The 26,803-nt window shown below is 44.0% G+C and overlaps 1 protein-coding gene across 1 annotated transcript in view; it reads left to right on the top strand.

Moving 5' to 3' along the window:
* The window catches only part of DNAH9 (dynein axonemal heavy chain 9), a 275,746-nt gene that overhangs the window by 80,222 nt on the left and 168,721 nt on the right, over window positions 1-26,803 (top strand). Inside the window, exons 28-36 of the mRNA XM_066612893.1 lie at window positions 13-117; window positions 5,711-5,868; window positions 6,858-6,996; window positions 8,813-9,100; window positions 10,113-10,323; window positions 15,196-15,323; window positions 17,322-17,430; window positions 18,238-18,385; window positions 19,478-19,652. Coding sequence (XP_066468990.1) covers window positions 13-117; window positions 5,711-5,868; window positions 6,858-6,996; window positions 8,813-9,100; window positions 10,113-10,323; window positions 15,196-15,323; window positions 17,322-17,430; window positions 18,238-18,385; window positions 19,478-19,652 — 1,461 coding nt within the window. The remainder of the gene's footprint in view (window positions 1-12; window positions 118-5,710; window positions 5,869-6,857; window positions 6,997-8,812; window positions 9,101-10,112; window positions 10,324-15,195; window positions 15,324-17,321; window positions 17,431-18,237; window positions 18,386-19,477; window positions 19,653-26,803) is intronic.

The raw sequence follows: 26,803 nt of genomic DNA, 5'->3' as shown, positions 1-26,803 counted from the left end.
TTTGTGTTGCAGTCTTGTGGGAACATATACAAAGGCCTTTCCCAGACTGGTGCTTGGGGCTGTTTTGATGAGTTTAACAGAATCTCTGTTGAGGTTCTGTCAGTAGTGGCTGTACAGGTAAGTATCAAGTACCTTATAAATATAATAATAAAAAATAACCAGGGGGAGGCAGAAGTCAGGGATGTAGCGTAGTCTTCTGTGTACCTTGAGATGCTGCTTCTGTCTCATTTATTTAAAATATTTATAACCACTTTTCCTCTGATCATCCTCTAGGGAACTAGCAATCCATAAAAATTGACTAACAATACAAAACAAATATTAAAATTGAATTTAAAAATCCAGTTTAAGAGAACAGCAGGAACATGGAGGAGGAGCAGCTCTAAAAATATCAATTGCTAAGTGCCAACAAGAATAAAATGGTCTTAGGTTGTCACCTAAAAGCTAAGAGTTGGCACCAAGTGGACGTCTTGGGAAAGGGGTTCTGTGAATTGGGTGCCACCATAGAAAAAGGCTTGTGCTTGATCACGACCTGCCTAATCTTGGAAGGTGGAGTCTCCTGGGGCAGCATTTCAGAGGAAGTGAAAGAGGCCTGTGCTGGTAGTCATGTTTTAATGAATTATGATTGTTTAATTTGGAGAGAGGAAAATTCAATTATGAGCATGATTCCTCTTTTGGTTTGTTGACAAGTCTGCTAAGGGAACATGTTTATAGGCCTGTATGTGTGTGTCCACAACACTCATGTCTAGGGGCCTTTGATTGCATGGTACATGCAACCTTGCAGACTGATTCTGTAAGAGGGAATGTGGAAAAGAAGGGCCCTTGAGCTAAAATTGGTGCGAAAAAATAGTAGCAAGTTTATTGAGAGTATTAGTTTCAATAATCAGGGTATGGGGAAGAATAGTATATAAAATGTAGCCACCAGCACTGTTCTAGAGTCTAAATGCTTCTGTGTGGCTTGAGATAGCTTCTGCGATTTCAGTTTTGCGTCAGCGCAGAGTGACTCAACTCTTACCATACCTTAGTGGCATACCTTAACATAGCATATGGTGGGTGGCAGCTCACAAGGAATCCAAGGAAGAGATCCATTTTACTCTAAAGGCCAGGTGTTTGTTTACAGTATTTTTACCCTTTCTTTCTCCACACAGGGACCCAAGGCATCTGTTATAGGAGCCAAGGAGTTCTTATAGGATTAAAAAGTGAATTGTGATTCATCAAGGCAGGTTAAAGATGGGAGGACAAAGGAGAGTTGTTTGGGTACAGAAAAGGGTAACCAGGCATAAACATTCTGGCACTATTTTGATCTGTTTAAGAAAAGGGTTAAAAGCTCAGGGCAGGGCAATGAAGATGACTGAGGAGGATGGCATATTAGCATATGCAGAAAGAGGGTGGATAGAGTCTACCAAGTGCTCAGGCTTGCTCTGCCTTAGTGCCCAAGTGTGGAGTTTGGAGAGTCTGGGTGCCTGAGCCCTGGGTGGCCAGATGTGAGTTAGGAAGGGTTGCACACCCTAGTTATAATCTTCTGGACAAAGGGGAGCAAAGGAGTTTGCCTAAATGTTTCCTTTGCATTACTTTCTGAGACAAACAAAAAGGCTTGATCAAGGCAGAGGTGAGTTCCAAGAGGTTGAATGAAGATTAGCTGGGACAGTTGGCGAAGGGAACAATTGTGGAAGCTCCTTGAAGTGGCTTAGGGCACTCCCAGATACTCATTCCAGAGTGGGGCAAAGGGTACCCATTCAGTCTTTAAGGTGAAGCAAGCAAGGGACCATGCATGTTTGATTAGGTTTTAGATGGAGGCTCAACCAGGTTATTTACATTGGAGGTGAGAATGCTTTTTCCCATAATTCTCATCTTTTGTTCATTGTTTTTGTCCATGGTTTCGCATTACTTTTGCTAAACTCCTGTTCTAATCCATGCCAGGATAAAAAAAAATGTAGGGATGAGGGGGAGTTGCTTGGCAACAGTTCTCAGTTTTTGATTGGATTGTTTGAAGTAGCAGTATGCCTGATCACATCTGACCAGGAGGGCTTGCTGGCCTCTTCCATTTACTGGGCTTTTGCAAAATGTGTGCATTTGGCTCACAGAGGCTTCTGTATGTGGCCAAGTTTCCTGCTGTACTGTACTGATTCCTGCTGTAGCAATGCAGGAATCATTGAGTGCAAACTCTGGCCACTTGTTTACACATCTTCAAACTGGAGTCAGCCTGGCCTTTGTGGATGTGATCTGTGTAACAGGTTCCTTGTGTTCCATTGTTTAATAGCTGTAGAGGGATTCTTTGTAATAACTTTTCTCAGTTAGAGTAGATAATGCATGGAGTATTTGTACTATTAAACCTGAAGTGCAAAGACCTGTTAAAGTGGTAAGAACTAACATTCATAGCTTTATTGTACTGCACAGAAACAGGATGGGAATTATATTTTGTACTAGAAACTGTGAGTAATTTCATTCTGTTCCATTATTGAGTTTATTATATAAATTCTTGTAGGGGCCTTGGCTTGGCTGTTGGGACCATTTGTCTGTACTGAAAGTGCATGGCTGTTTACTAACTCTGCCTTGCTGTTTGGTAGGGTTATTGGTGCAAAGGTGTTCTTGCTCATTTGCTTGTTGAGCAATTGTTAAAGTGAATGTGCAAGCTGTAGGATTCAAGGAGGAAAGATTTAGGTGATAGGTATGTGAGCATGCAGTGCAACTACACTGGAATGCTTCTTGGGTGATTGTCAGTAGTCCTAGAAGTCTTTAGAGGTAGCATAGTGAGGCAGTATCAGAGTCAAATTGCACAATAATTTATGTGATTAATCCATCACACATTGATTTTTGGGTGTGTTAGTCATTCTTAGGATGCTTTGATATGCCCTTGTTTCAAATATTTTCCAGGTGATGCTGAGCCATGATCCCAACCTATGCTGAAAAGGTGCTGGACTGTTCACATAATTGGCCTCTGCTTGTTTAATTTATTTAGGGTAATCCTACCCTGTGCTGGAGGGTAAGAGGCTTGTGCTGTATCAGCACAGGATAGGGGCCCAAGGCTTCTCAGCCAGAGGCAAGGGGAAACTTTCCCCCTTACCTCCAAGTAAGGCGCCTTTGCCCCAATGGGTCTCCTTGGACTTGCGCCACCTCCTGAGTTTCACGCCTCTCCAAACTCCCCGAGAATGAGGGTTGGGATCCAGCATAAGTGCTGGATCCCAGCCCTGCCTCCCACTCCTCCCACCCCAGAGCCTTGCATCAGCCCAGCCAGGCAGCCCAGTCAGGCACCTCAGGATTGCGCCCTTAAGGAATTTATACCCCACTTTTCCACCCTGCTTAATGGCCCTCATGGTGTAGCTTTATGGCATAATCACCACTCTGATTCTTGGATGACTTAGCTTTTACTAGGGATGGCTGACATGACGATCTGGGGATGTGTATGAAAATCTAGACAATGTCATGGGCACTAAGGCGAGATAAATGTGGAAGGTTTATCCAGGATGGGCCCACATACTGAAGTCCAGTTGAACAGAGCTGTGGGGAAAATGCTTGTGTGCATCTGAGTAGTGATAATTAGACACTGATTAGCTTGGTAATGTGCACTGCCCAGGAAGGAGTACAAAAGGATAGTATCTGATTAAAGGAGAAAGAGTATGCTTAGACAAGGAGTCCCTAGTTTATTCAGTGTTTCATGACTCTTTCTCCATTAATTAGACTATTGAAATCTTGAAAGCAGTGTTGCTGTAAATTCAGCACCCAAGTTCTAGATATACTTTGGAATGTAAATATGGAAATAATTATTTGGATGTCTCTCATTTGGAATTGCAAAAAAATGGTTGTGCTTGAAGACAGGCTGTTAATATTAAGTTTAAGCGAATCCAACCCTGAAAGAGTGACAGAGCAGACAAGAAAGAATGCTGGCTAGACCTCATTGGCCAAGTTACCTTGATTGAGAAGAGATGGTCCTGGTCTCAGGTCATGCAAGACTTTAAGGTTAATAATCAGCATCTTAAATTGGAGCAAATGTGAGGCCAATGTAACTGTTGCAGACTTGGTTGAATGTGTGCCCTCCCCATTCTCAACGTCAAAAAGGAAACCTGCAGTTGCAAGTGTTTAATATTTTTCGCTAAATGTACGCACCACTTTCATCTCATGATAGTGGTGCTCTGCACCAGCTGAGGCATCTAAGGGTGCAATCCTACCTTGTGCTGGAACAGGCAAGCCAAGAGGTTTGCGCTGTATCCAGCCTAGGATAGGGGCTCAAAGTGGCTCAGCCACAGGTAAGGGGAAACGTTTCCTCTTACCTCTGGGAAGGCACCCTTGCCCCTATGGGTCTTCTCAGACTTGCGCCACCTCCTGAGGTGGCACAAGTCTGAGGAGAGCAGAGCAGCTTGCAGCCACTCCGTACTCCCTGGGAATGGGGGTTGGGATCCGGCATAACTACTGGATCCCAGCCCCACTTCCCACTCCCCATCTTCCCGCCCCCGGGGCCGCCATTGCCCTCCCTCCCCCCACCCAAGAACCCTTCCCCCCACCTGCTCCCTGCCCACCCCAGAGCCTTGCTTCAGCCCAGGCGGGCCGATGCAAGGCATGCTGCACAAGCTGCCACAGAGGCTGAATTCAGCCTCCATGTGCCTGTGCACCTCCATGTGCCAGCGTGGCTTACTCCTGAGGAGATGCAAACGTGCTTTATGGTGCCCTAAGTTTATGACTCCCTAAGTTTATTGCGCCCTAAGTAACCTTTAAAGGCATTCTCACACAGAGTACATTGCAATGGTCAAGCCTGGCACTTGTGAATACATAGATCAGTGTAGCAAAGCTTAACCTGCCTAATGGGTGGGGAAAGCTTCCTTTTTAGTTTCAGATGGAAAAAGGCGCTGCTAGGAACAATTCCAACTTGCTTCTCAGAAAGCATCACTCAGTCCAGGAATATCCCCAAGCTTTTCACCTAATCAGAGAGACTGCAGAGATCTATGCAGAGTTCTCTTGCTGAATTCTCCAGTGCATGTGTGACAGCTGCTTATGCTAGTAACCAAGTTCTGTCAATAATGTGCAGGGTGCTTTAGCATGAGTAAGGGGAGTTGGTGTTCCTATGAATTAAAGCAGCCCCATTTTTTTCAGTCACAGCTGGGTAGAGGTAGCAGGGTTTAGTACATCTGTTTGTGGGAAGCAACTCCTCAAGGGAATGTGTGAAGTAGCTTTCCATGTAGTTATAACTATGCCAATGCAACTCCTTTTTTTTTTTTTTTTGCAGCTTTAGTTGACTGTGATGCATTCACTCATGCTCAGCACTTGATTATGTTGTGAATCTGGGTCAGTTTTGGTTTGAATATGAGATTGTAGCTTAGTGGAAGAGCCTTTGCTTTGCATGCAGAGAGTCCCAGTGTCTCCAGTTAGGCACCTCCAGTTAGGGTGTGGAAAGGCCATACTCTGTATGAAACTGTGGGAAGACACTGCCATTCAGCGGAGAAAGTGCTGAGCTAGCTGTCTCTCTGGTAGGGTAATGGCCAACAGGATTTTCTCATACTGAGTGGTTTAAATAGCAGTTGCATACAAAGATTTGGGCACATCCTCTCAACTAACATCAAACATTTTTCAGATTTGCTGTAGTGTAGAGAAGTACTTGATTCTAGTGTGTACCATAATGCAAGAGAGATTTTTAATCTCCTTTGATCCACTTCATTATATTTGCTAATGAGAGTTTGGGGTTCCTATGAATTAAAACAGCCCCATTTTGTCCCATTTTCAGGTGAAAAGTATCCAGGATGCCATAAGAGACAAAAAGCAGAATTTTAATTTCCTTGGGGAAGACATTAAACTGGTTCCTTCTGTTGGTATCTTCATTACCATGAATCCGGGCTATGCAGGTCGTACAGAGCTGCCAGAGAACCTGAAAGCTCTTTTCAGGTAAGTTGAATTTTTTTCTTTGTATATTAAAAGATTATACCCCCACATTTTCCCCTACACGAAGGTGGTGCTAATGGCAGCTTCCAGTCAAATAATAAAATACAGTATGATCAGAATAACATAGCAAAAACAACAGCAGCAACCAGTGAGAACTCCAAAAACAAAATAACAGCCCTGCTGTGGACCTCATTTCTCTCTTTCTTACATTTTTGACTTTAGCAATAATAATAAAGTACATGCCTCATTCATCCATACTATAGTCTTACATGCCAAGTCTGTGTGGTTTGCATTTTATGAATGGGAGATTGAGGAAAGAATGTTGAAACTTGGTCATTGTTATTCAATAAGACCGCATTTAGTATCTTACAGCCTGTCTAAACATATTGACCACAATGTCCTTAGATCTTCCTGCCTGCTTTGACAAGGGAAAAGAGCAGGCACAGTATACTCATTCCAAGGTGCTTGATCATCTAGTTTCCAGATGAAAGTGGCTAATCTCAGGTTTGTCTGGAGTCCTCAGACTACATTACAGCATCTTGTGTAGTTGTTTGTACTTTTCAACAAGGTGGTGACACTGCAAACATGTAGGGCTATATTGTGTACCTTGTAGGAAATGATATGCAGTTGTTCTCTCTTTGTGTGGAAATTATGATATTCCTGAAGTTGAAAAAGCACCTTTAATGTGAATAGTAGGGAAAAAAAAAATGAATAGTAGATGGGAGGGTAATGGGTGGATGTCAAAAATCTTGTAGAAGCCATATTGTTGTTTGAATATTCAATCAAAAAGAGACTGCAGAGCATGCAGAAAACATTATCACAGTAGACTGGGCTTGTTGGCCTGCCAGAGGCCTTAGAAAGAACCAGAACACGTCCGTCAGCACCACATGGTGCCTGTATGCTTCAGCGGTTATAGTTGTTTCAGTGTTTTTAATATGTCGGGACAGAGGATGGAGATGTAGTTTGGTTCCTTCCCTGGACTGTTCCCCTAGGCCTTGCGCAATGGTTGTGCCAGACTTTGAGCTTATCTGTGAAATCATGCTGGTGGCAGAAGGATTCATAGAAGCCCGGTTGTTAGCTAGAAAGTTCATCACCCTTTACCAGCTATGCAAAGAATTGCTGTCCAAACAGGTATGTAGATTCTATTTGTTGTATAATTCCTTGTATTATATCAGATAATAGTTAAACCATGTGGACAGATTGCAGCTCTGTGAACAACCCAAATGTCGTATCTTTCCTACACAGTAATAATACTTTTCATTTGTGTAGTGCTTTTGAGTGTTTAAAGTGCTTCATATGTATTATTTTGATGTAGTCCTTATGACAGCCTTGTAAAGTAAGTATTTTCCCCATATTCTCAGTTGGTCAGCTAAGGCTGAGAGAGAAATCTTCATTGCCTAGTGAGTTCATGAAAGAAATGAGATTTGAACCAATCCTATGGGTGCCTTCTGCTGATGGAACTCTGAAAGCGGAAGGTCCTCTTCACCAGCATTGGAGATGCAGCAACACTGTGTGCAACAAGGCCATCTGTGTGAATGACTGGCAGTCCTGTGCACATGCCATCAGAGCACCCAGCCACTGTCAGAGGAGATATGTTGGTGGTGAAGGTGGGCAGTGGGGAGTAATGGGGCATTTCAAGGAAGGAACCAGAAGGTGTGTTGGAGTATGAAGGGGTGGATCTGGTGGCAGTTTCGTATTCTGGATCTTATCCCCCATTTTTTGGACTGTTCTGCCACCTATATAGCTGCCATAGGTCTGAGTAGACCCATAGGCCGTCTGGAACCTACACAGAGGTAATGGAAAATATTTTCCCCATATCTCGAGCAGGGCTCCTAATGCCCCCCCATAGCATGCAGTTCATGCCTCTGTGGTGCAGTTGCATGCTTCAACCTGGTGGAGGATAGGATTGCGCAGTTAGTTCCTCAGGACTAATCCAGATAAGGAGATGGGCTGGCGCAAGTCCCTTGCACTGACTTAGTCATGGCGAAAGTACTGTAAAGCACTTTCACACAAATGAAAGGGGAGATAGGCCAGTGCCTCCCTGAGTCAATGCGCGCTCCTGGCAAGGTGAGTTTGTGTCAGCTGAGCTCAGCTGGTGCAGAGGCCTGAGGGTGTGTGGGGCAGGTGGGGAGGAGGTGGAAGAGAGAGGTTTCAGGTCGGGGGAGGGAGGGTGGCAGGCATTTTTGGGGATGGGTGGGTGGGGAGTGGGAGGTGGGACTAGGATCTGGTACATGCTGGATCCTAGCCCCATTCCCAGGTGGCCCAGGGCAGTCCTGGGCTACTCGGATTTGCACCACCGATTTAGGTGGCGCAGATCTGAGTAGCCCAATTGGGGCTGCTTCGGCTTTCCCGGGGTAAGGGGAAAAGTTTCTTCTTGCTTTGGGCCAATACTCAGACAGCCCCAAACTTGCACTGGATTCAACGCAGACCCACCAGCCTGTCTGTTTCAGTGCAAGATATGATTGGGCTGCTCACCATCTATTTCCTTTCAATGGCAAATGGGAAAGGCAAATGGAAACAATTTCAAACAGGAATAATTGTTCTCCTTGATGATTTTGTTAATTGCAAGATACTTTTGTTACTATGCAAGTGCATAGGGCAGAGAGAGGCCTTTATGAATCCTGGTGTTCCTGAAATGGGTATATTTTCAAGCACTGCAGTGATTCTCAAGCTTTCTGGGTCAGACCCATTGGGATAATTGCCTAGCTTCTCTTCTTCCATCTCATTGGCTCTGTATTGACTACTTACCGCCTAGGGAGATTGGACTTTCAAGTCTTTCCAGTAGTAAGCGGAGGATCAAAGTTAGAATGAGATGAAGGTTAGTTTCTTCTCCTTTGATGGCATGCTGAGATCTGCAGATATACTGGATCCACATGGCACATTGTACTACTATGTTTGTGGGCTAAGTACAAATGAATGATGCTCTTTTTCACCCTGCTCCCCCCAGGATCACTATGACTGGGGGCTACGTGCAATTAAGTCAGTTTTGGTTGTCGCTGGATCCCTCAAGAGGGGTGACCCAGATCGCCCTGAAGACCAGGTCCTGATGCGCTCCCTCCGGGACTTCAACATCCCAAAGATTGTGACGGATGACATGCCAGTGTTCATGGGTCTCATTGGAGACCTCTTTCCTGCTTTGGATGTCCCCAGAAAGCGAGATCCCAGTTTTGAATCTTTTGTGAAAAAAGCTGTGCTGGAACTCAAGCTGCAGCCAGAGGACAACTTTGTGCTCAAAGTAAGGGTGCCACTTTCCATCAGCCCATCTTCAGCTGGTAGCCAACTCTGCTGTTTTCTTGTTCATCTTTAACAACCCCCCTATTTACTGCATAAAGAAATTTGTTGCTGCCTATGGGGGTGTGTGCCAGTGGACCTTAGGTGCATTTTCGTGTGTGTAGTCTTTTTTTCTTTTGGGTTTTCAGTGTTTGACCAGCAGTGCCCCCTTTTGGTTTATTTTTTGGGTGTAGTTTTATCTAACATGATCGTGCTTCTCAGGACTGTGTGCTGTTTTTGTGCTGGGTAATTTAGAAAAAAAACCTAGGAATGTAAATGTATGCACCTTTTGCTGCCCTGCCTCATTCCACTCAGGCACCAGTCTGATGCCATTCCTGCAGAGAGGGAGGACTGGTGGCCACTACAGCTAGGGCATTCTACATGAAACATTCAGCTCACTGCCAAAATCACTACTATAGGAAGAGGATCAGTGCTTCATCTAGCCATTGCTTGCTCTTGGCCCCACCATATCAGGGATGTGCAGAGGAGGGGAGGCAGGCGATGCAGAATTGCCCTGTCATTGTTGATGGAAAAGTGCTGCAGCCACCCTGCCCTCTTACATCTGAGGAGGCTGTCCTTCACCTGAGAAAGTGGGTGTAACTAGACCTTTCTTAGGTCTAAGGAGAGCCACCTTGACTGTAAGCAGGTGGGGCGGCTGAGTCACTTTTCCATGGACGACAGGACAATTCTGCCTCACCTGCCTCCCATGCTGCATATCTCTGCTTCATGTCCTAGCCTGACTGGCTCAGTTTTTGTTCATCAGATTCCTTTACACAGACACACCATTTACTTTGCAGGAATGCAAAAACATGGTTTGGGTACAGGGGGAGAAATTACCAGCACTGTTTTTGGGGTTGTACAATGTTGGAAACAAATACTTCCAAATCAAGCTCAGTGATAGAAATGGTAGAAAGGTGCAAATTCAGTGTAAAAAGCTCAACTTGAGACATTTCTTGTCTCCTTTGCTTCTGTTGTAGGTGGTGCAGCTTGAAGAGCTTCTTGCTGTTCGGCACTCTGTCTTTGTGGTGGGCAATGCTGGTACAGGAAAATCTCAGGTGCTGAAGTCTCTGAATAAGACCTACCATATCATGAAACGAAGGCCTGTATGGACAGACCTCAACCCAAAAGCAGTTACCAATGACGAACTCTTTGGCATAATCAATCCTGCCACAAGAGAGTGGAAAGATGGTAAGAGTCTTAAAATCCAATAAGAGAGGAATTTTTCATTACACTTGCCAAAAGTGTAAACTTGTCCCTCAAAACGGCCACAGTGCCAGAAGATTGGAGGATAGCAAATGTCACGCCTATTTTTAAAAAGGGAAAGAGGGGGGACCCAGGAAACTATAGGCCAGTCAGCCTAACATCTATACCGGGTAAGATGGTGGAATGCCTCATCAAAGATAGGATCTCAAAACACATAGACGAACAGGCCTTGCTGAGGGAGAGTCAGCATGGCTTCTGTAAGGGTAAGTCTTGCCTCACGAACCTTATAGAATTCTTTGAAAAGGTCAACAGGCATGTGGATGCGGGAGAACCCGTGGACATTATATATCTGGACTTTCAGAAGGCGTTTGACACGGTCCCTCACCAAAGGCTACTGAAAAAACTCCACAGTCAGGGAATTAGAGGACAGGTCCTCTCGTGGATTGAGAACTGGTTGGAGGCCAGGAAGCAGAGAGTGGGTGTCAATGGGCAATTTTCACAATGGAGAGAGGTGAAAAGCGGTGTGCCCCAAGGATCTGTCCTGGGACCGGTGCTTTTCAACCTCTTCATAAATGACCTGGAGACAGGGTTGAGCAGTGAAGTGGCTAAGTTTGCAGACGACACCAAACTTTTCCGAGTGATAAAGACCAGAAGTGATTGTGAGGAGCTCCAGAAGGATCTCTCCAGACTGGCAGAATGGGCAGCAAAATGGCAGATGCGCTTCAATGTCAGTAAGTGTAAAGTCATGCACATTGGGGCAAAAAATCAAAACTTTAGATATAGGCTGATGGGTTCTGAGCTGTCTGTGACAGATCAGGAGAGAGATCTTGGGGTGGTGGTGGACAGGTCAATGAAAGTGTCGACCCAATGTGCGGTGGCAGTGAAGAAGGCCAATTCTATGCTTGGGATCATTAGGAAGGGTATTGAGAACAAAACGGCTAGTATTATAATGCCGTTGTACAAATCGATGGTAAGGCCACACCTGGAGTATTGTGTCCAGTTCTGGTCGCCGCATCTCAAAAAAGACATAGTGGAAATGGAAAAGGTGCAAAAGAGAGCGACTAAGATGATTACGGGGCTGGGGCACCTTCCTTATGAGGAAAGGCTACGGCGTTTGGGCCTCTTCAGCCTAGAAAAGAGACGCTTGAGGGGGGACATGATTGAGACATACAAAATTATGCAGGGGATGGACAGAGTGGATAGGGAGATGCTCTTTACACTCTCACATAATACCAGAACCAGGGGACATCCACTAAAATTGAGTGTTGGGCGGGTTAGGACAGACAAAAGAAAATATTTCTTTACTCAGCGCGTGGTTGGTCTGTGGAACTCCTTGCCACAGGATGTGGTGCTGGCGTCTAGCCTAGACGCCTTTAAAAGGGGATTGGACGAGTTTCTGGAGGAAAAATCCATTATGGGGTACAAGCCATGATGTGTATGCGCAACCTCCTGATTTTAGGAATGGGTTAAGTCAGAATGTCAGATGTAGGGGAGAGCACCAGGATGAGGTCTCTTGTTATCTGGTGTGCTCCCTGGGACATTTGGTGGGCCGCTGTGAGATACAGGAAGCTGGACTAGATGGGCCTATGGCCTGATCCAGTGGGGCTGTTCTTATGTTCTTAAAAAGCCCACCGTATCTCCAAAATGTTTGCATTGAGAGAGTTCATCAAAAGCGAGAGATTTTTCTCATCACCCGTTAGAGCTTTTTCATTGTCTCTTCTTGTATGCCTCTGACTCTCTGTTTTCACGGTTGAGGCTTTCATGAAAAGTCATAACTCCAATTCTCTGGTGTGTTGTGCAGCAGGACTGCTATTGTTCCAGCACTGCTTTTTTCTCATCTGAACTTTCATGCAGTTTCCTCAAGAGACACTTTTCAAAACGTTAATTTCCTTGGAATTAATTGGCACATTTTCCTGTCCGCTCCATCACCAATTTAACTGTTTTAAAAGAAAAATATCTTTCCATGTACATAATTATTCAAAATGTGCTATGGGACGCACTGAAATATGAGGATGACTTTTGTGACCTGGGAAAAGGGTGGGGAGGCCACAGGATGCTCCTTCAACTCTTGGGGTGGCAATGCCCGTTTCCCCCTAGTCTGTGGACCCGAAGTCAGAGGGAGACCACACCAACCTGTAACCCAGGGTCCTAGGGCCCAATCCTATCCAACTTTCCAGTGCCGGTGCAACTGCAATGCAGCCCTGAGGAAATGGAACAAATGTTCCCTTACTTGGTGGAGGTCTTTGTGACTGTTCCTCCGCTGCAGAATGCAGCACTTGCCTCATTGGCACAGCTGCACCAGTGCTGGAAAAATGAATAGGATATGGCCCTTAATTGAGTAAGAGAGGATTGGGGCAGGGATTGGAACCAGCCAGGGATTGTCTAGGATGGGCTGGGGGGAGATATTGGCAACAGTGGCAGTGCTGATATCCTGTGCCCCCAGTCCAAACTTGATGCTTTTTTGGGCCCACTTTGATTTACACCAGCCAAAGCTGGTGCAGCTCCAGGTAGGCCCATTGGGGACAAAGCAGTGGCGGAGTAAGTAAGTAAAAGCTGTACTGAAACTGGACAGCTATGGAGAGGTAAGTAAAAAATTTACCTCTCCATCGCTTTCTGGTCTTCGTCTGGCCCATAGCGTGCTGTGCCAGCACCACTGCACTCTCTGCACGCATCTCATTTCATTCTGTTGGCCCTGAATGTCAAGGACTTTTCCCTCTCTGTCTAATACCCCCACTTTGGATCTGACATCTTCAGTATTTTCTGGGATTTCCAAACCTCAGTGCTCTGGCCCAGGGGTCTCCAAAGTTTTCGGCCAGAGGGCTGCATTAAATATCTGTCATGATGTCAAGGACCGAAAAAATAAATAAATATGTTAGAGATGGAACTTAGATGAATGAATAAATGCATGAATGGGCTCAGAGTTCCATGATTTATCCTAGCACCAACATACACCACAGAAATAAAGCACACACTCAAATGGACTCCCAACCCCAGAAGGAGCTTATTTACAAGTACAGGAGTAAATACTCAGAACCAGCACATCACACCTGGAGCATGTTCTGAGGGCCAGGGAGGCCTCCCCAGTCCTTCTAAGGCCTTCAGAGGGCCCAAAAATATCACTTCTGGTTTTTCGGAAAAACCAGGAAGAGATTTTTTAGGCATTCGAAGGGCCGGAGAAACAATGCACGGCCTACCAGCCCTCAGAACACCCCTTGGCTGCATTTGATTGAGCGGGCCAGAGGCCCGCAGGAGACCAGAAACTTGTCGAGGGCCAGATAGAGGCATGCTGCTGCTGGCTGCATCTGGCCCCCAGGCTGGGGTTTGGAAATGCCTGCTGTAGACCCTGGTCAGCCATAGACTGCTTGAAGACCTTCTGGAGACTCTGCAAGCTACCTAAGCACATTCAAGTTTCTGTAGCTCTAGCTTACAGAACTTTCCTTGCTCCTCCTAACCAAAATGGTTAGCGTGTGGTTGGTCTGTGGAACTCCTTGCCGCAGGATGTGGTAATGGCGTCTGGCCTGAACGCCTTTAAAGGGATTGGACAAGTTTCTGGAGGAAAAATCCATTACGGGTTACAAGCCATGATGTGCATGTACAACCTCCTGATTTTAGAAATGGGCTATGTCAGAAGGCCAGATGCACGGGAGGGCGCCAGAATGAGGTCTCTTGTTATCTGGTGTGCTCCCTGAGGCATTTGGTGGGCCACTGTGAGATACAGGAAGCTGGACTAGATGGGCCTATGTCCTGATCCAGTGGGGCTGTTCTTATGTTCTTATGGTAATCTCCCAAATATCAAGAGGTATATCTATTGATTTGTGGGTCCCACATGTTTCTTCTTTCCAACTCTGCATGGCTCTGCCACCTTATCGTTGTTCTGAGAGAGGGACAGTGGCCAAGGTGACAGAAACTAGCTCTGTAACCTCTTTGGAATTACCAGCTGCATTCCTGATGTGCCTTTTCATTGGATGACATAAATGAAGGAACAGATTGAGAGCACAGTGGGCTGATACCTGAAGCATAGTCCTACCATAGTGAATTGTTTTTCGCTGGTGTTTGTGAATGCATATTTGTATTATGTTTCTCTTAGGACTTGATGATGAAACTATCAAGGGAATAAACTTTCCCAGGCTTATAAAAGCAAAAAGACTCAGGGAGGACAGAAATTTCCTACGACTCTGGGCTTTACATCACATGTTGACTGTAAATATAGATACATGTTAAAATGTCATATATATCTCCTTTAGCAAAGCAAAAGCAGATGTGCACACAATATTTAATGTGGACTTCCTTTTACTGTAACATGTACAGCAATCATTGGCATCCAGGAGTGCATTGTTTACCTGTCCTGCTCTCACAAGGGACTTTCAGAGAAATGGGCATGTCATACCGATAGCAAGAGGACAGACTGTTAACTGTGGGTAGTCTCCTGTGAGTCCTCTGGAGCCTAAGTTTGTAAACCTTTGATTAGCATTGTGGTATTTCCCTGAAGGTATTGCCATTTTGAGGAAAAGGGACAGAACAAAGTTTGAGCAGAATGCTGTTTTAAATCACTGTTGTCACTTCTCCTTTTAATCTGATCAGAGTACCCTGAGTTTACTTTTTTGTCCATAATCATTCCCCAAAGTATTAAAAGATGTGGGATTACTGTCAGTGACATTATTTCATCCCAGTTATGCATTATTTCCTAAAGCAGATTTTATTTGCTTCCTGTTGTTTTTGTAATTACCAGATTTAGACTACCTGCATTTAGTTTTTGCTTTGTTTGTTTGCATGCAAACTCAATAAATCCTTCCCAATAATGGAAGAACATGTGCAGTGCCTTTGAGAATCCCACTGAATGCCTGTGATCCTCTTTAGGTTTGTTTTCATCGATCATGCGCGACCTGGCCAATATTATGCATGATGGCCCCAAATGGATTGTGCTGGATGGTGATATTGATCCAATGTGGATTGAATCTCTCAATACTGTCATGGACGATAATAAGGTAAAGCAGCTGCACTCTTATTCTGGAGTACCTAGGACAATCTACCCTTTGTACAAAATGCACACGCTAAGCTAGTAAACTGTAGGATTAAACTGCTGTTGGGAAGTGTCAGAACTGCATTTTCTTCAAGAAACAGAGCAAACACTGTTTTAGGCACACACATGCACAATTATAGTAAGGATAGTATAGTAAGTATAGTATATATAATTACACAAATTATAGTAAGGAAGTTTTGTTACTCTCTGTGAATGTTCAGAAGGTATTGTCCAGATACTGAAAGTAACTGTTGTGACATTGTAGCCAATGCTGAATAATTCATCCTGTATTAGGGAAGTTGGAGGCTGACCTAGGGGAGTAGCGCCTGCCTAGTGGTTAGTTCTCAGCATACCCCTTCCTGCTCCCTGCTTCTTTACTGTGTCAATGACTGAAGGGTGGGAGAGGGAAACTGTTTGATATAGCACCTGCCTTAACCCCTGGCTAGGAAAAACAGGTGGGATGGTAGGACATCTGTTTCCTCCCAGGACAATACAAATCCCAGTAGTTCTTGCTTAACACCTAATCACAGTAGCACTCTGTACAATCTGAACTGATAACTTGCTGAATTGCCAGCGAATGTGGACTGGGCAGGCAAGCAGTCAAAGGATGATCAATGAATTAAATACAGAAGAGAAAACAGAATTAAAACAAAGTGAGGTGGGGTGGAGAGGAGTGTAAATAGTGGGTTGATGAAAGGCAGGACTTGATAAAATTGGACGCAGTAGCTAGTTAGGCCCAGCAGGGACAGCTGGGTAGCTACTTATGAGAAAAAATGCGTAACCCCAACCTGCTGCCCCAGTGAAGTTTACAGGCTGACTTGAGTGGAAAGAGTAAATAAAATAACATTAATTCCACTAAACCTGTCTAGCTAGAGAGACAGTCCCTATTGCTAGCAAGTTGTTGCAGGGATCTTACCTTCTTCACTTACTGAAGAGTAAGTAGGTGTGCCTTCCACAAGGCTGTAGTTGTTTCCAACAACAGATTAGCGAAACACACCCAGACATTTTTGTTCTTGATCTTAAGAAAGCAAGGTTGGATGATGCCACAGGTTTCTTGATTGGATAAGAAAGAAAGCCACCTGGCTACTCCATCCCTTCCCTTTACCTAGACAGGTGCTTTTGGCTACCCAGTCAATGGGCACATGCCTCTTTCTGTAAGAGGCTTGGCTAGGAGTCATTCTCTGGGTGAAGTACAGACATTGAGAGAGACCAATACACATCCAGCCATGTCAGCCACCACAGAAGTTTCTGGGGCATTGACAATACCTAAAAATAGACAAAGGGAGGGGGAGACAGAGCATTAATCATATGTTTGTTCGGCGTTTTCCAGGGGGGACTGGGAGGAATGTGTGCTATTTCATTTCTTGCTGGTGGGGATGAAGCTGGAGGATCATTTTACGGGTTTTCTTAATTGTAGGTTTTTTGTCTAGAGGCTCTTAAGGCCATGCTGCTTATTACAGTAAAGGGCCAGCATACTTTTTGTCAGAGAACATGTGCAGAGATGTACAATCCAGACCAAAACAGGGGCAAGGGTTAGAGGGGCTTTAATTTTTGCCCCTGCTGTGGTTCTGGATTGTGTGCCCCCGTGTGCCATTTACAGTTTCCAGCAGCTTTCAATGGTTGCTTTTTTACCACTGTGAATAGTGCATTGGTAGGGGTATGGTTAATCTGCATTGGAACCATGGTGGAGAAAGGTATTAAAGCCCCCTGCTCACCCATGATTTCACCCTGGATTGTGCACTCCCTATTTGTAACAAAACAAAAAATGTTAAAGGGCCAGCACATGCATTAATTGTAATGTGCAGTTTACCTTTACTTTTCCACTAACATGAAGAGTTCTGTTGCTGGAAGGCAGGTACCAATCTGCTCTGCATTCAAGCAATACTGATGCATTTCAGTGTGGCTGTTGTGGCCCATAGTGCTTTTTTGTGTTCTTAATCTAACTATATCCTCCTTCCTGCAGGTGCTGACTCTAGCGAGCAATGAAAGAATTCCTCTCAATCCTACTATGAGGCTGTTGTTTGAGATCAGCCACCTGCGGTCTGCCACCCCAGCCACTGTTTCCAGAGCAGGTAGATGGCAGGGAGCAAAAAAAGGGGAGGTGGCATTTTTATTTTGACCTGATAGAACGTGAAAAACCTTCGCTTGAGCTCATGAAGGGAGCATCTCACAGGGATGGGTATGTGTTTGTCATGTGTGATTTGCATGTTTCTAGATCTTAAATACACCCTTCTCAAATCCAATTCTCACCCCCTTGCTGCTGTTTGCCTATAAAAGGTAACAGTGAATGCAGGGACTGTGTCTTTATACATGACTGTTGTTCTGCGTCAGGTTTTTTGTCTGCATAGTACATATCCAGGCCTGTCGCTTCTTAGCATAGGAGTCCTTGCTCGATGATCCATGGAATGATGACTAAGATTACATGAACATGTTGTGTTTTTGCCATAGTTACAACCCACGTTGCAGATTTGCTAGAATTATCCTTAGTAGATTCTCTTCGTTTCTAATGCAGGGATTTACATATTCAAACAAGCAAAGAGCCATGCTGACCACTAACTTTATCAAATAAAAGATGAGGGAGTAGGCAGGATATCCAGCTGTCTCCATTGCACAGATTAGAAAAGAGTAGGTGTCAGCACTGCCAAGAGAAAAGCAGGTGGCAATGTCACTTGGGTTTGTAAGTACACAACTAAGAATTAAACTATCAGAAGCTTTAAGGCTAATACGAATCATGCACGATAAACATCTTATCCAAATGTCTACTTGCTGTTAAGTTCCTGAATAACCACATGAAATTTGTCCGTTTTTATTTAACAGTTATTTAGATGTGCTAAAAATTGGTCAGCCCTGTTGCTAACTCTGTTGCTCTGTGTCTCCAGGGATCCTTTACATCAATCCAGCTGATCTGGGCTGGAATCCCCCTGTGAGTAGCTGGATTGACAGACGAGAAATCCAGAGTGAACGAGCGAACCTGACCATTTTGTTTGACAAGTATTTGCCCATTTGTCTGGATACTGTAAGAACCAGGTACAGTTAAGCAGGACTAAGGTTGAGTTTACACATCAAATCAAAAACCCACATGGGTTTGTTTCCTGCAGTGTTCTTCAGCTTGTCAAAAGCTGGGACCCACTTCCAATCATTCAAGAGACCAGCGGGTGAGAGCTTGTGGTGGCATGTTCAGAAGGTTCAGAAGGCATGTCCTGCCTGTGGAGGGATTCCCACAAATCACTAACACGGCTTACTCACCATATACTGAGGGCCAGAGGACGCACATGTTTCTTAATACACACCTAATGATTATGACAATAGACCCTCATTTAGAGCAGCATATCAGACAGTAGAAGGGTTCTGGGAGTGTCTCTCCAGTGTGCATGGAAAGCTAAATAAGTCATAACTTGTTTTTTCAAATTAGGTTTAAAAAGTGCACATTTGTTTTGGCATAGAGACCAGGTCTTCAAGGCCATGATGGAGTATGAGGTTGCAGGTGAGCCAGATGGAGGTTTGGAAAGGAAATAATTTTTGCAGCTGTAACACAGGCTTCCACAGTTGCTGCTGTCAGTGGGGTGATGTTAGAACCTGTAAATAGTGTAGGCGGAGGGGAAAGGCTATCCTGATGCCCCGTGTCAGCTGCACGTGAAACTCTCGGGTGAGCCGCAGATGGTTCTAAGACAAGTATATTTTGAAGAGCCAGCCTCTCCAATAACTGTAATTATTTTGTAGCAAACTGCAGGGCTCTTCCTGTTTCATATGTCTGTAAATGTAGCCTAAGCCCATGTAAAATATGAGATGAAAGGGCTTATTTTATTACTCTGTTATTTGACCACTTCTGAACTCCCCGCATTTGTGGCAAATCAGTGCCCTTAGCAAGGCTCCATTTCACTACTTTCAAGAGGATCAAAGTTTTAAAATGACTCTAACTTATGATTATAGTTATTACTTGGCTGCGTGCTGATGGTATTTTATTCCTCTCTGTAGCAGTGGATAAGAACGATATACACAATGAAAGAAAAAAATTTTATGTTCGGAAAGAGGATTTATATGCCTATCTCCTCGTATTGTTAAATGGCAGTCATGCTAAATCCAATTAAACTTCCTAAGTTTTCAATTCTCCCATTATAGATTTAAGAAGATTATTCCAGTTCCTGAGCAGAGCATGGTTCAGATGTTGTGCTCCCTCCTTGAATGCCTCCTCACCAAGGAGAATACCCCTCCAGATTGCCCCAAAGAGCTCTATGAACTTTATTTTGTCTTTGCTGCTGTCTGGGCATTTGGTGGTGCCACGTTCCAAGACCAGGTAAGAAGACATAACTGCTAATAGCAGAACTAAAAAATTTAGGGCACAGTCCTAACCAGGTCTCCTAAGAAGCAAGTCCTATTTTGTTCAATGGGGCTTTCCTGACAGTAAGCCCCATTAGGCTTGCAGCCTGATGGTTAGGATTGCAGCCTCAGTTTCATATTTTTAAATTAGTAACCATGACTGGAAGCCTGTGCCTGTTCCTGGACAACTCCAAGCAGATTTATCCCAAATAAGGAGTCGCAGCAACACCCGACACCCCCCAGAGACCACAAGGATTACCAGTAATTAAATGTTGTAACAGGAAACTATTTATTTGCTGATTTGTGCCATGTAAGAAAAACCCAGAAGTGAGGAGCGGTCTGTACTGGGAGGTGGGACAGTGAATGAAATTTACTTTGTAAAAAAAGAGATTGCAATAGTTCCTCCTTATCTATCATCTCGGTATCCACAGATTCCACCACCCACAGATCCATGGATACCAAGACCGTGAGGCAGCCTCTGGTGCTCCTCGAAGTCACTTCCTAGTCACATCAAAGCCAACGATCTCTCCCTTGGCCCTAGCACACCCAGTGGAAGCACTTCCGGATGCATTCTGGGATGTGCTAGGGCCGAGGGAGCGTGTGGCGGTGGGATGCCACAGGGATCTGTAGTGCCAGCCTGCATTTTGGTAGTCACTGACGCAATTTATACATATGCTTTGTTGACTCGTTGGATGACCTTGCATTAATCTCTTAAGCCTGTCTGAAGTGTGTGAATGTGAACTGGCATTCTCTTTACCACTCCAATTTTAAAAGGGGACCAATATCTCTTGTTATATACATATGTAAATAGAAGATGATTCCATAAAATGCCTGGATTCTTCCAAGATTGTCAGTCTTTGCTAAAATTCCAAATCTTTTCTCTTTCCCCTTCCCCTGGTTGGAAGAATAATGAGCTGTAACTGGTTTCTTTGTTTTGTTGTTTGGCTTTTGGATACACTGTAATTATATTAAATCAGCAATTACAGAGAGCTCTTGATGGAAAGCAGGTAAAATAACCTTCTCTTTTAGTCAGAATAGTGACTCTGAAATTCATTTCTCTCTGCTGATTTTCCACTTTACAAAACTTTTTTCCATTTCTCATGCACATAGGAAAACTGAGTTTATTCTTTACACTTTTTGACTCTATCATGACAGGAGGGAGGAAAGGAGGTTTTCTTTTTCATTTTAGTTCTGCATCTAAATTAGCCTTATTATCCAATTACTTATTTAATCCTGTTTTTCACCTCTGTTATTTAGTGATTAATTTAGTATTTCATAGCATTAATGCAAGCCTGGAGCTCTTTCCTCACTTCTGTATTCATTTTCTCAATTTCTGATGACAGGCCTTGGAAATGGTTGGTGCTTTAGTTGTTCCACAGTTTGCTTGCTAGAGGAATTTCTAATTGAGAAGAGACATCAAACTTCTGAAGTCCCCTCCAACACTTAATTTCTGTTAAGCCACAGATTTCTGTTTCTGAGATGATAGAACCAAATCAAGACAGCTACTGTCTTGATTCTTTCTGATTGTTAGACCTCTCTGATGATGAATATGCTGCATGTCTTCATCCAATTACAGACATGCAAATTGCAACTCATTTTAATTTTGATTCATTCATCCATTCATCTTCATTTTTCTTTATAGGAGAGCTCTTCACCTTCTTTGAACTTTCAGCTTCACTTTGAAGGACCTTTGCATCTTGGGTCTGATAACTATTTTCCTTTTCTCTTGTCAATTGTTTTTCCTTGGTCTTCATAGTTCAAGCTTTGAGCATTACAGAACTTTTTTTATTGGCATTAGCTTTAATTCTCTGTTTTCTGATGTTCTACTCCAACACAATTTTACATAAAACTACAGTCAACTAATGGTCTAGTCCTATTCAGACCACATTGTGACGTCTGCCATATCCTAACCTATTCTGGCAATGCTACTCTGATGGCACACCGACACTTGTGCAACGAGGGCCAAATGTCAAGCCCCCAGTTCTAACAAAGCAACATGGCACAGCCCTTCCCAGTAACACCCTCAGTGTCTATGGAAGCACTGACACGGCCTGTAATCCATGGATGGCACTGTGTCATTGATGTGATGGCTTTGCGTGTCATTGGTGTGATGTTTAAGGAGCCAGTCATTGCTCCCAATCAGCTCCAACACTGGGAGCCAGAGAAGCACGGCCAGGGTGAACTTAGCAGGGGTGGGGTCAGGTGTAAGGCCAATGAATGACCAATGCTGAGGGGCGCCCCCTGCCAGCCGCTAGGGATGAGCAACACAGCCACTGGCACCTGCGCAACCATGAACACTATGGTACACACAAAGACTCCCCAGCATCCCTACCTCCTACAGAAATCATGGTGGCATCCGCAGCAACAGGGAAAATCAAAAAACTACTAGGGATGTCTGTGCCTAGTATTCAGGTCCCCTCATTCCAGCCATATAAACACATCCAAGGAATACTTTTTCAGCAGGCCAGAGCACAGGTAGCAACATAGGTCCCTTGGATGAAGGCAACCAAGTGGAACAAATACCCAAGCCCTTACATGGCAAGGATTTGTGTTCTCATGGGAGTGTCTGCCAGCTGAAAGGAATTCTTTTGCCAGGAAAAGGATTGGGATGAGTCACAAAGGGAGCCTTAACAGAACTCAGGCAAAGCAGGGTGCCAGTGGCTCATTGCATAAAGGCACAAGCTGGGCACTAGGCAAGATGGGTTCAAACCCAATCAAGGGACCCACCTCACCAGCAAGGCATCCTCCTTTTGCATAACTGGCCAGAAACACCTTTGGGAAGAACAAGAACAGGGAAGTGGATCTAAAACTCACATCAAGCACTCCACAAAGCTGCTAACTAATCACCCAGTCTTATCAAGAGACAGGTAAAGAGCATCTGGTCTAGCATTTAACATCTTGCACCACTTTTGCATCACCACAAACAGACACACCTGACTGGGAGGCTGCAATATGTGGACCCATCAGGAGGAGAAAAGCAACTATCATTGATCTTACTTTACTCCACAATTAAGCAGAGTTGCGTATTGAGTTGATAGCACTGAGGGCACTGAGCTGCCCTTTGTGAGAGACAATTGATTTTCTTGAATTAATCTAGAATATCTAAAAGGCATACAAGTTGATCTTTTTTTGTTTAGCTAGTTTTATACTGTTGATAAAGTTGATGAAGCAGAGCTGCTTCTTTAAATAGAAAAAGAAATTCTGACATGTGCATTGCATATTTATCTGATAGTGTTGAAAACTGTGATCACTTTCATGTTGGTCATTTTTTAATTACAGTCCTTTGTACGCTGCGTGACCGACAGTTGTTAGTCAGCAACATGAAAGTGAGTGGGGGAGAGAGTGAATTAGAAATAGCTTGGCCCAAAACTCTGCAGGTGTTCTGATGTATGTATATATGAAACTCCTTTATGTCTGAGGACTTTTCCATTCATTTCAGTGTTGGGGAAGCTCTGGACGCATAAGGGAGTCTCTGAGTTCTGTTCTTGACACTGAAATTAAAGAGGAAGGCCTTCTATTCATGGGAGCACCACATGTACATCAGATTTCCTACATGTACAAGGTTCTGTTGAATTAGGATCCAGCATGTGAGTGCGTGTGTGCCTCTGTCATGCATATGCGATTATATCAAAGTTGTTTGCAGCCCACTGTATTCAGAATTCAGCACTGTATTGCATGTGCATTTTTCAAAGGACAGAGATACAGAATAGAAATGTGTATCATCAAGTTGTAACTGTCTGTCTTCACAATAATTTTTGATGGAGGTTTATATACAATTTCAAGGACTGCTTGGTTCCATCACAGGGTTACTGTTTGGGCATCTGGTCAGTTGCATTTGTTGTTAAACCATATGTGGGTTGTTGGTGGTAGCTGAATGTTACCAAAACTTTTCTTGAATTATTCTTCTCAAACATTTTGGTCTTGAAACGGCCAATGTATTTCCTGTGAACCTGATTATCAGACATTGATGTCCCGCTACAGGGAGGAATTGGGTACCCCAAAGTGAAGCAACAGGCTGTCGGTAGCAGAGGTACCAAGTATCTTTTTTTTTTTTTTTAACAGGTATTTATATACTGCCTTTCTTGGTCATCAGATTTCTCCTCAGACTTTAATTCAAGGCAGTTTACATAGGCAGGCTATACTAAATCCCAATAGGGATTTTTACAAATGAAGAAGGTTCTGTCTTTCAAGAACCACAACATTTCAGATGGATCTTTTATGATCTGGTATCACATTCTGGCCTCCATTTTCCTCCCACACAAGCGGACAGCGGCCAAAGAGCAGGTGGAATGACTCAGCGTAACTCAGCTCGGCTTGTCAGCTGCTTCAAGGTCTCACCGTTCACAGTGCCAGTGGCCTCGAACTGGCGACCTTCGGATGTTATCTTCAGGCAAACAGAGGCTCTACCCTCTAGAGCAGACCTCCTGCTCCTGCCTCCTGCCCTTCCTTCCCACATACCTATCATCCTCATGGAAGCTATGATGAAGTGATTAGCTGACTCATTGGTTGATATATCTGGGCTGCTTCTGCTGTGTGAAACTGTTTTATGCTGAGCTGGATTATTACATCTCTGCAATAGACAGTCTGGCTTAGTATTGTCTATGTACCAAGTCTTTTCAGTCTTGTTTTCCCTCTTTTTACCAGTACCATCTTTGCAGGTAACATTGTTTCAGCTACTGCAGCAGATGGCTGCTGTGTGCATCAATGGTTTTTCGCAGCAAGGAAAAGCATTCTCTAGTTGCTACTGCCTCCTGATCACTTTTCTGCTTTTCACCCTTGCCCAGCTCATGCCTCTTTTGAAGGGCCAGGCTGCTGCTTGTCATAGCCTCACTTCTGGCAGACCAGGTTAAAAGGTGTTAGGTACCTATAGCAGTAGAACCAAATACCACCACAAAGTCATACCATGAAGTACCGTCAGTGGTACTCATACCACTTGTTGAAAAGTGCACAGTGATCTACACTGATTGACAGCAGCTCTCCCCCTGTTTCAGACATTCCCAGGCAACACATGTGCTATACCACTAAGCTACAGACCTTCCCTGTGTGGAATTCTTTTATCCATAAACACAGAGAATCCATATTGCTTAACTATTGAAGGCATAAGTTAACGTCTCTCCTATCATGATTTGATGTGGACTTTCCCCTGTATTGGTGTCTGCTCTATCAGTGCCAAAGGAGTGCACTGTTTATAAAACTTGCACATCAATGTTTGCTTCAGAAATATTTTGCAAATTGCATTTGCAGTTCTCATTGTACAAACGTTCCCTCTGCAATGTTGCTCTTCACAGTGCACTCCATGTTTCTTTCTTTGCTGCTCTGTAAATGTCAAAGCTCAGGATCCAAAATGCTGTAGTCTGAATAAGAACAAGCAAAGATCCGGTGAAAAATGATCCAATATAAAATCTGTTTATTGCTCACCATAGAAATTGCCCTTGCTTCTGACCTTTTGCTGCTGAAATGTCAGAATAAACAATATGAATGCCTTCTCACTATAGCAGGCTAGGAGGCGGGCAGCAAGGTTCCTCTCTAGAAAGCCAGGGTAGAGGTAAAAGCATTACAACCAATAAGCCTTCATTCTTCAAGCAGCTGAAATTTATCATCTCTCCAGCTGTATGTGCTTCTGGAATTTCTCCAGTTTAGCATTATTTTAGTGCATAAGGATAGTCAGCTTCATCTTGGCGTGGCTGTTTGTCCTGGTATTCAGCTCCCTCTTTAATTTTATTTTTCCTCTGCTGGGTGGTAGTTTATTGATTGAGGAAGGGGGCTGGGGGTGCTAGTTAGGTCATCTCTGTTGTTTCTTGTTTTATTTTTTAATAGGAAAACTGCATTTCTTAGGGATAAGAAAGGAAGACAGTTGGTGAAGTGGGGTGAGAAGGGAGTTGAAGGAGCAACAGATATTATAGAAAGGCTTCAAGTATACACATGTGTTAGTGTGGTTGTTGATTGCAAAGGAAAAAGTGTGGTCTTTGCAACCAATACCCTCTTTGTAGCAGATGAAAAAGTATCACGGCCATGTGGAAGATGGGTGTGACCATCACTTTAACTGTGCAAACCTGCAGGATTCTCAGGGCCCAATCCTATGCATGTCTGCTCAGAAGTAAGTCCCATTAGAGTCAGTGGGGCTAAGTCCTAGGAAAGTGTGGTTAGGATTGGGCTGTCAGCTGTCTGTGAGAGTGGTAAGAACACCCCTGGTTAGTTTATAGAGGAAATATGAAGCTGTTGCATGTCAGTTGTCATTGAAAAGAGCACTGCTCTCTATCTGGAAATTGGATAACCTCCACTAAATGAATTTCTGGCCTCACTTGACTTGTATTGGGAAACCGTCTGCAGCCAACAAATCCAGGGGAAAAATTCATAAAGAATCCAGTGAGATTTAGAGGCTGGGTAGGCAGCAATCTCTGATTTGGTACTTGTCATTTACCAACCTACATTTGAGTACAAGCCACAATGTTCATAGATTTCTCCTTGTAGCTAAAGTTACCAGATACAAAGGGAAACAGAGTGCCTGTACCTTTAATCATTGTAAAGAAGATGGAATCTTGTTGGGTACAGCCCAACATGGAAGTGTTTAAAAAGCTGCACCAACGAAATCTCCCTCTTCTATAGAATGGTTAAAGGTAGGGGCACTCTGTCTCCCTATGTATCTTGTAACCCTACTTGTAGCCCTTCTGGGGAATTGAGAGTAAAGTCGTGGAGCAAGGAGGCCACCAGCACTGAACATTAAGGATTGGCCCACACATGGGTGTTAATACTTTGATGATTTCATGTGCAAAGGAGCCATCATAGATTAGCCACCAGGGAAAGAACTTCATGTGACCTCACTTCACTCCAGATACAAGGCTTTTTCAGTGGAGTTTGTACATTTCAGTATGTGAACGTGCATGTGTGAACTTGTCCTAGGCAACTGATACTTCAGTCCAAAGCATTTGTGCCAGTATGTCTACTCACAGTATGTGCCACCCTGTGTTTCTCAGAGGAAGGAGGAATTATATATATTTTATTATTATTAAGAATATTTATATTCTCTGCTTTTCAACAAAAAATCAATCACAAAGTGGTTGGCATAGCAAAATAAATCAATAAATAGTTCCCTGTCCCCAAAGGGCTTACAGTAGAAAAAAGATGCAA

This window comes from Tiliqua scincoides, chromosome 2 (assembly GCF_035046505.1).
Source record: "Tiliqua scincoides isolate rTilSci1 chromosome 2, rTilSci1.hap2, whole genome shotgun sequence".
Classification (NCBI taxonomy): Eukaryota; Metazoa; Chordata; class Lepidosauria; order Squamata; family Scincidae; genus Tiliqua; species Tiliqua scincoides.
Note: the sequence above shows the minus strand (reverse complement) of the source record. Positions and strands in the feature narration are given on the sequence as shown.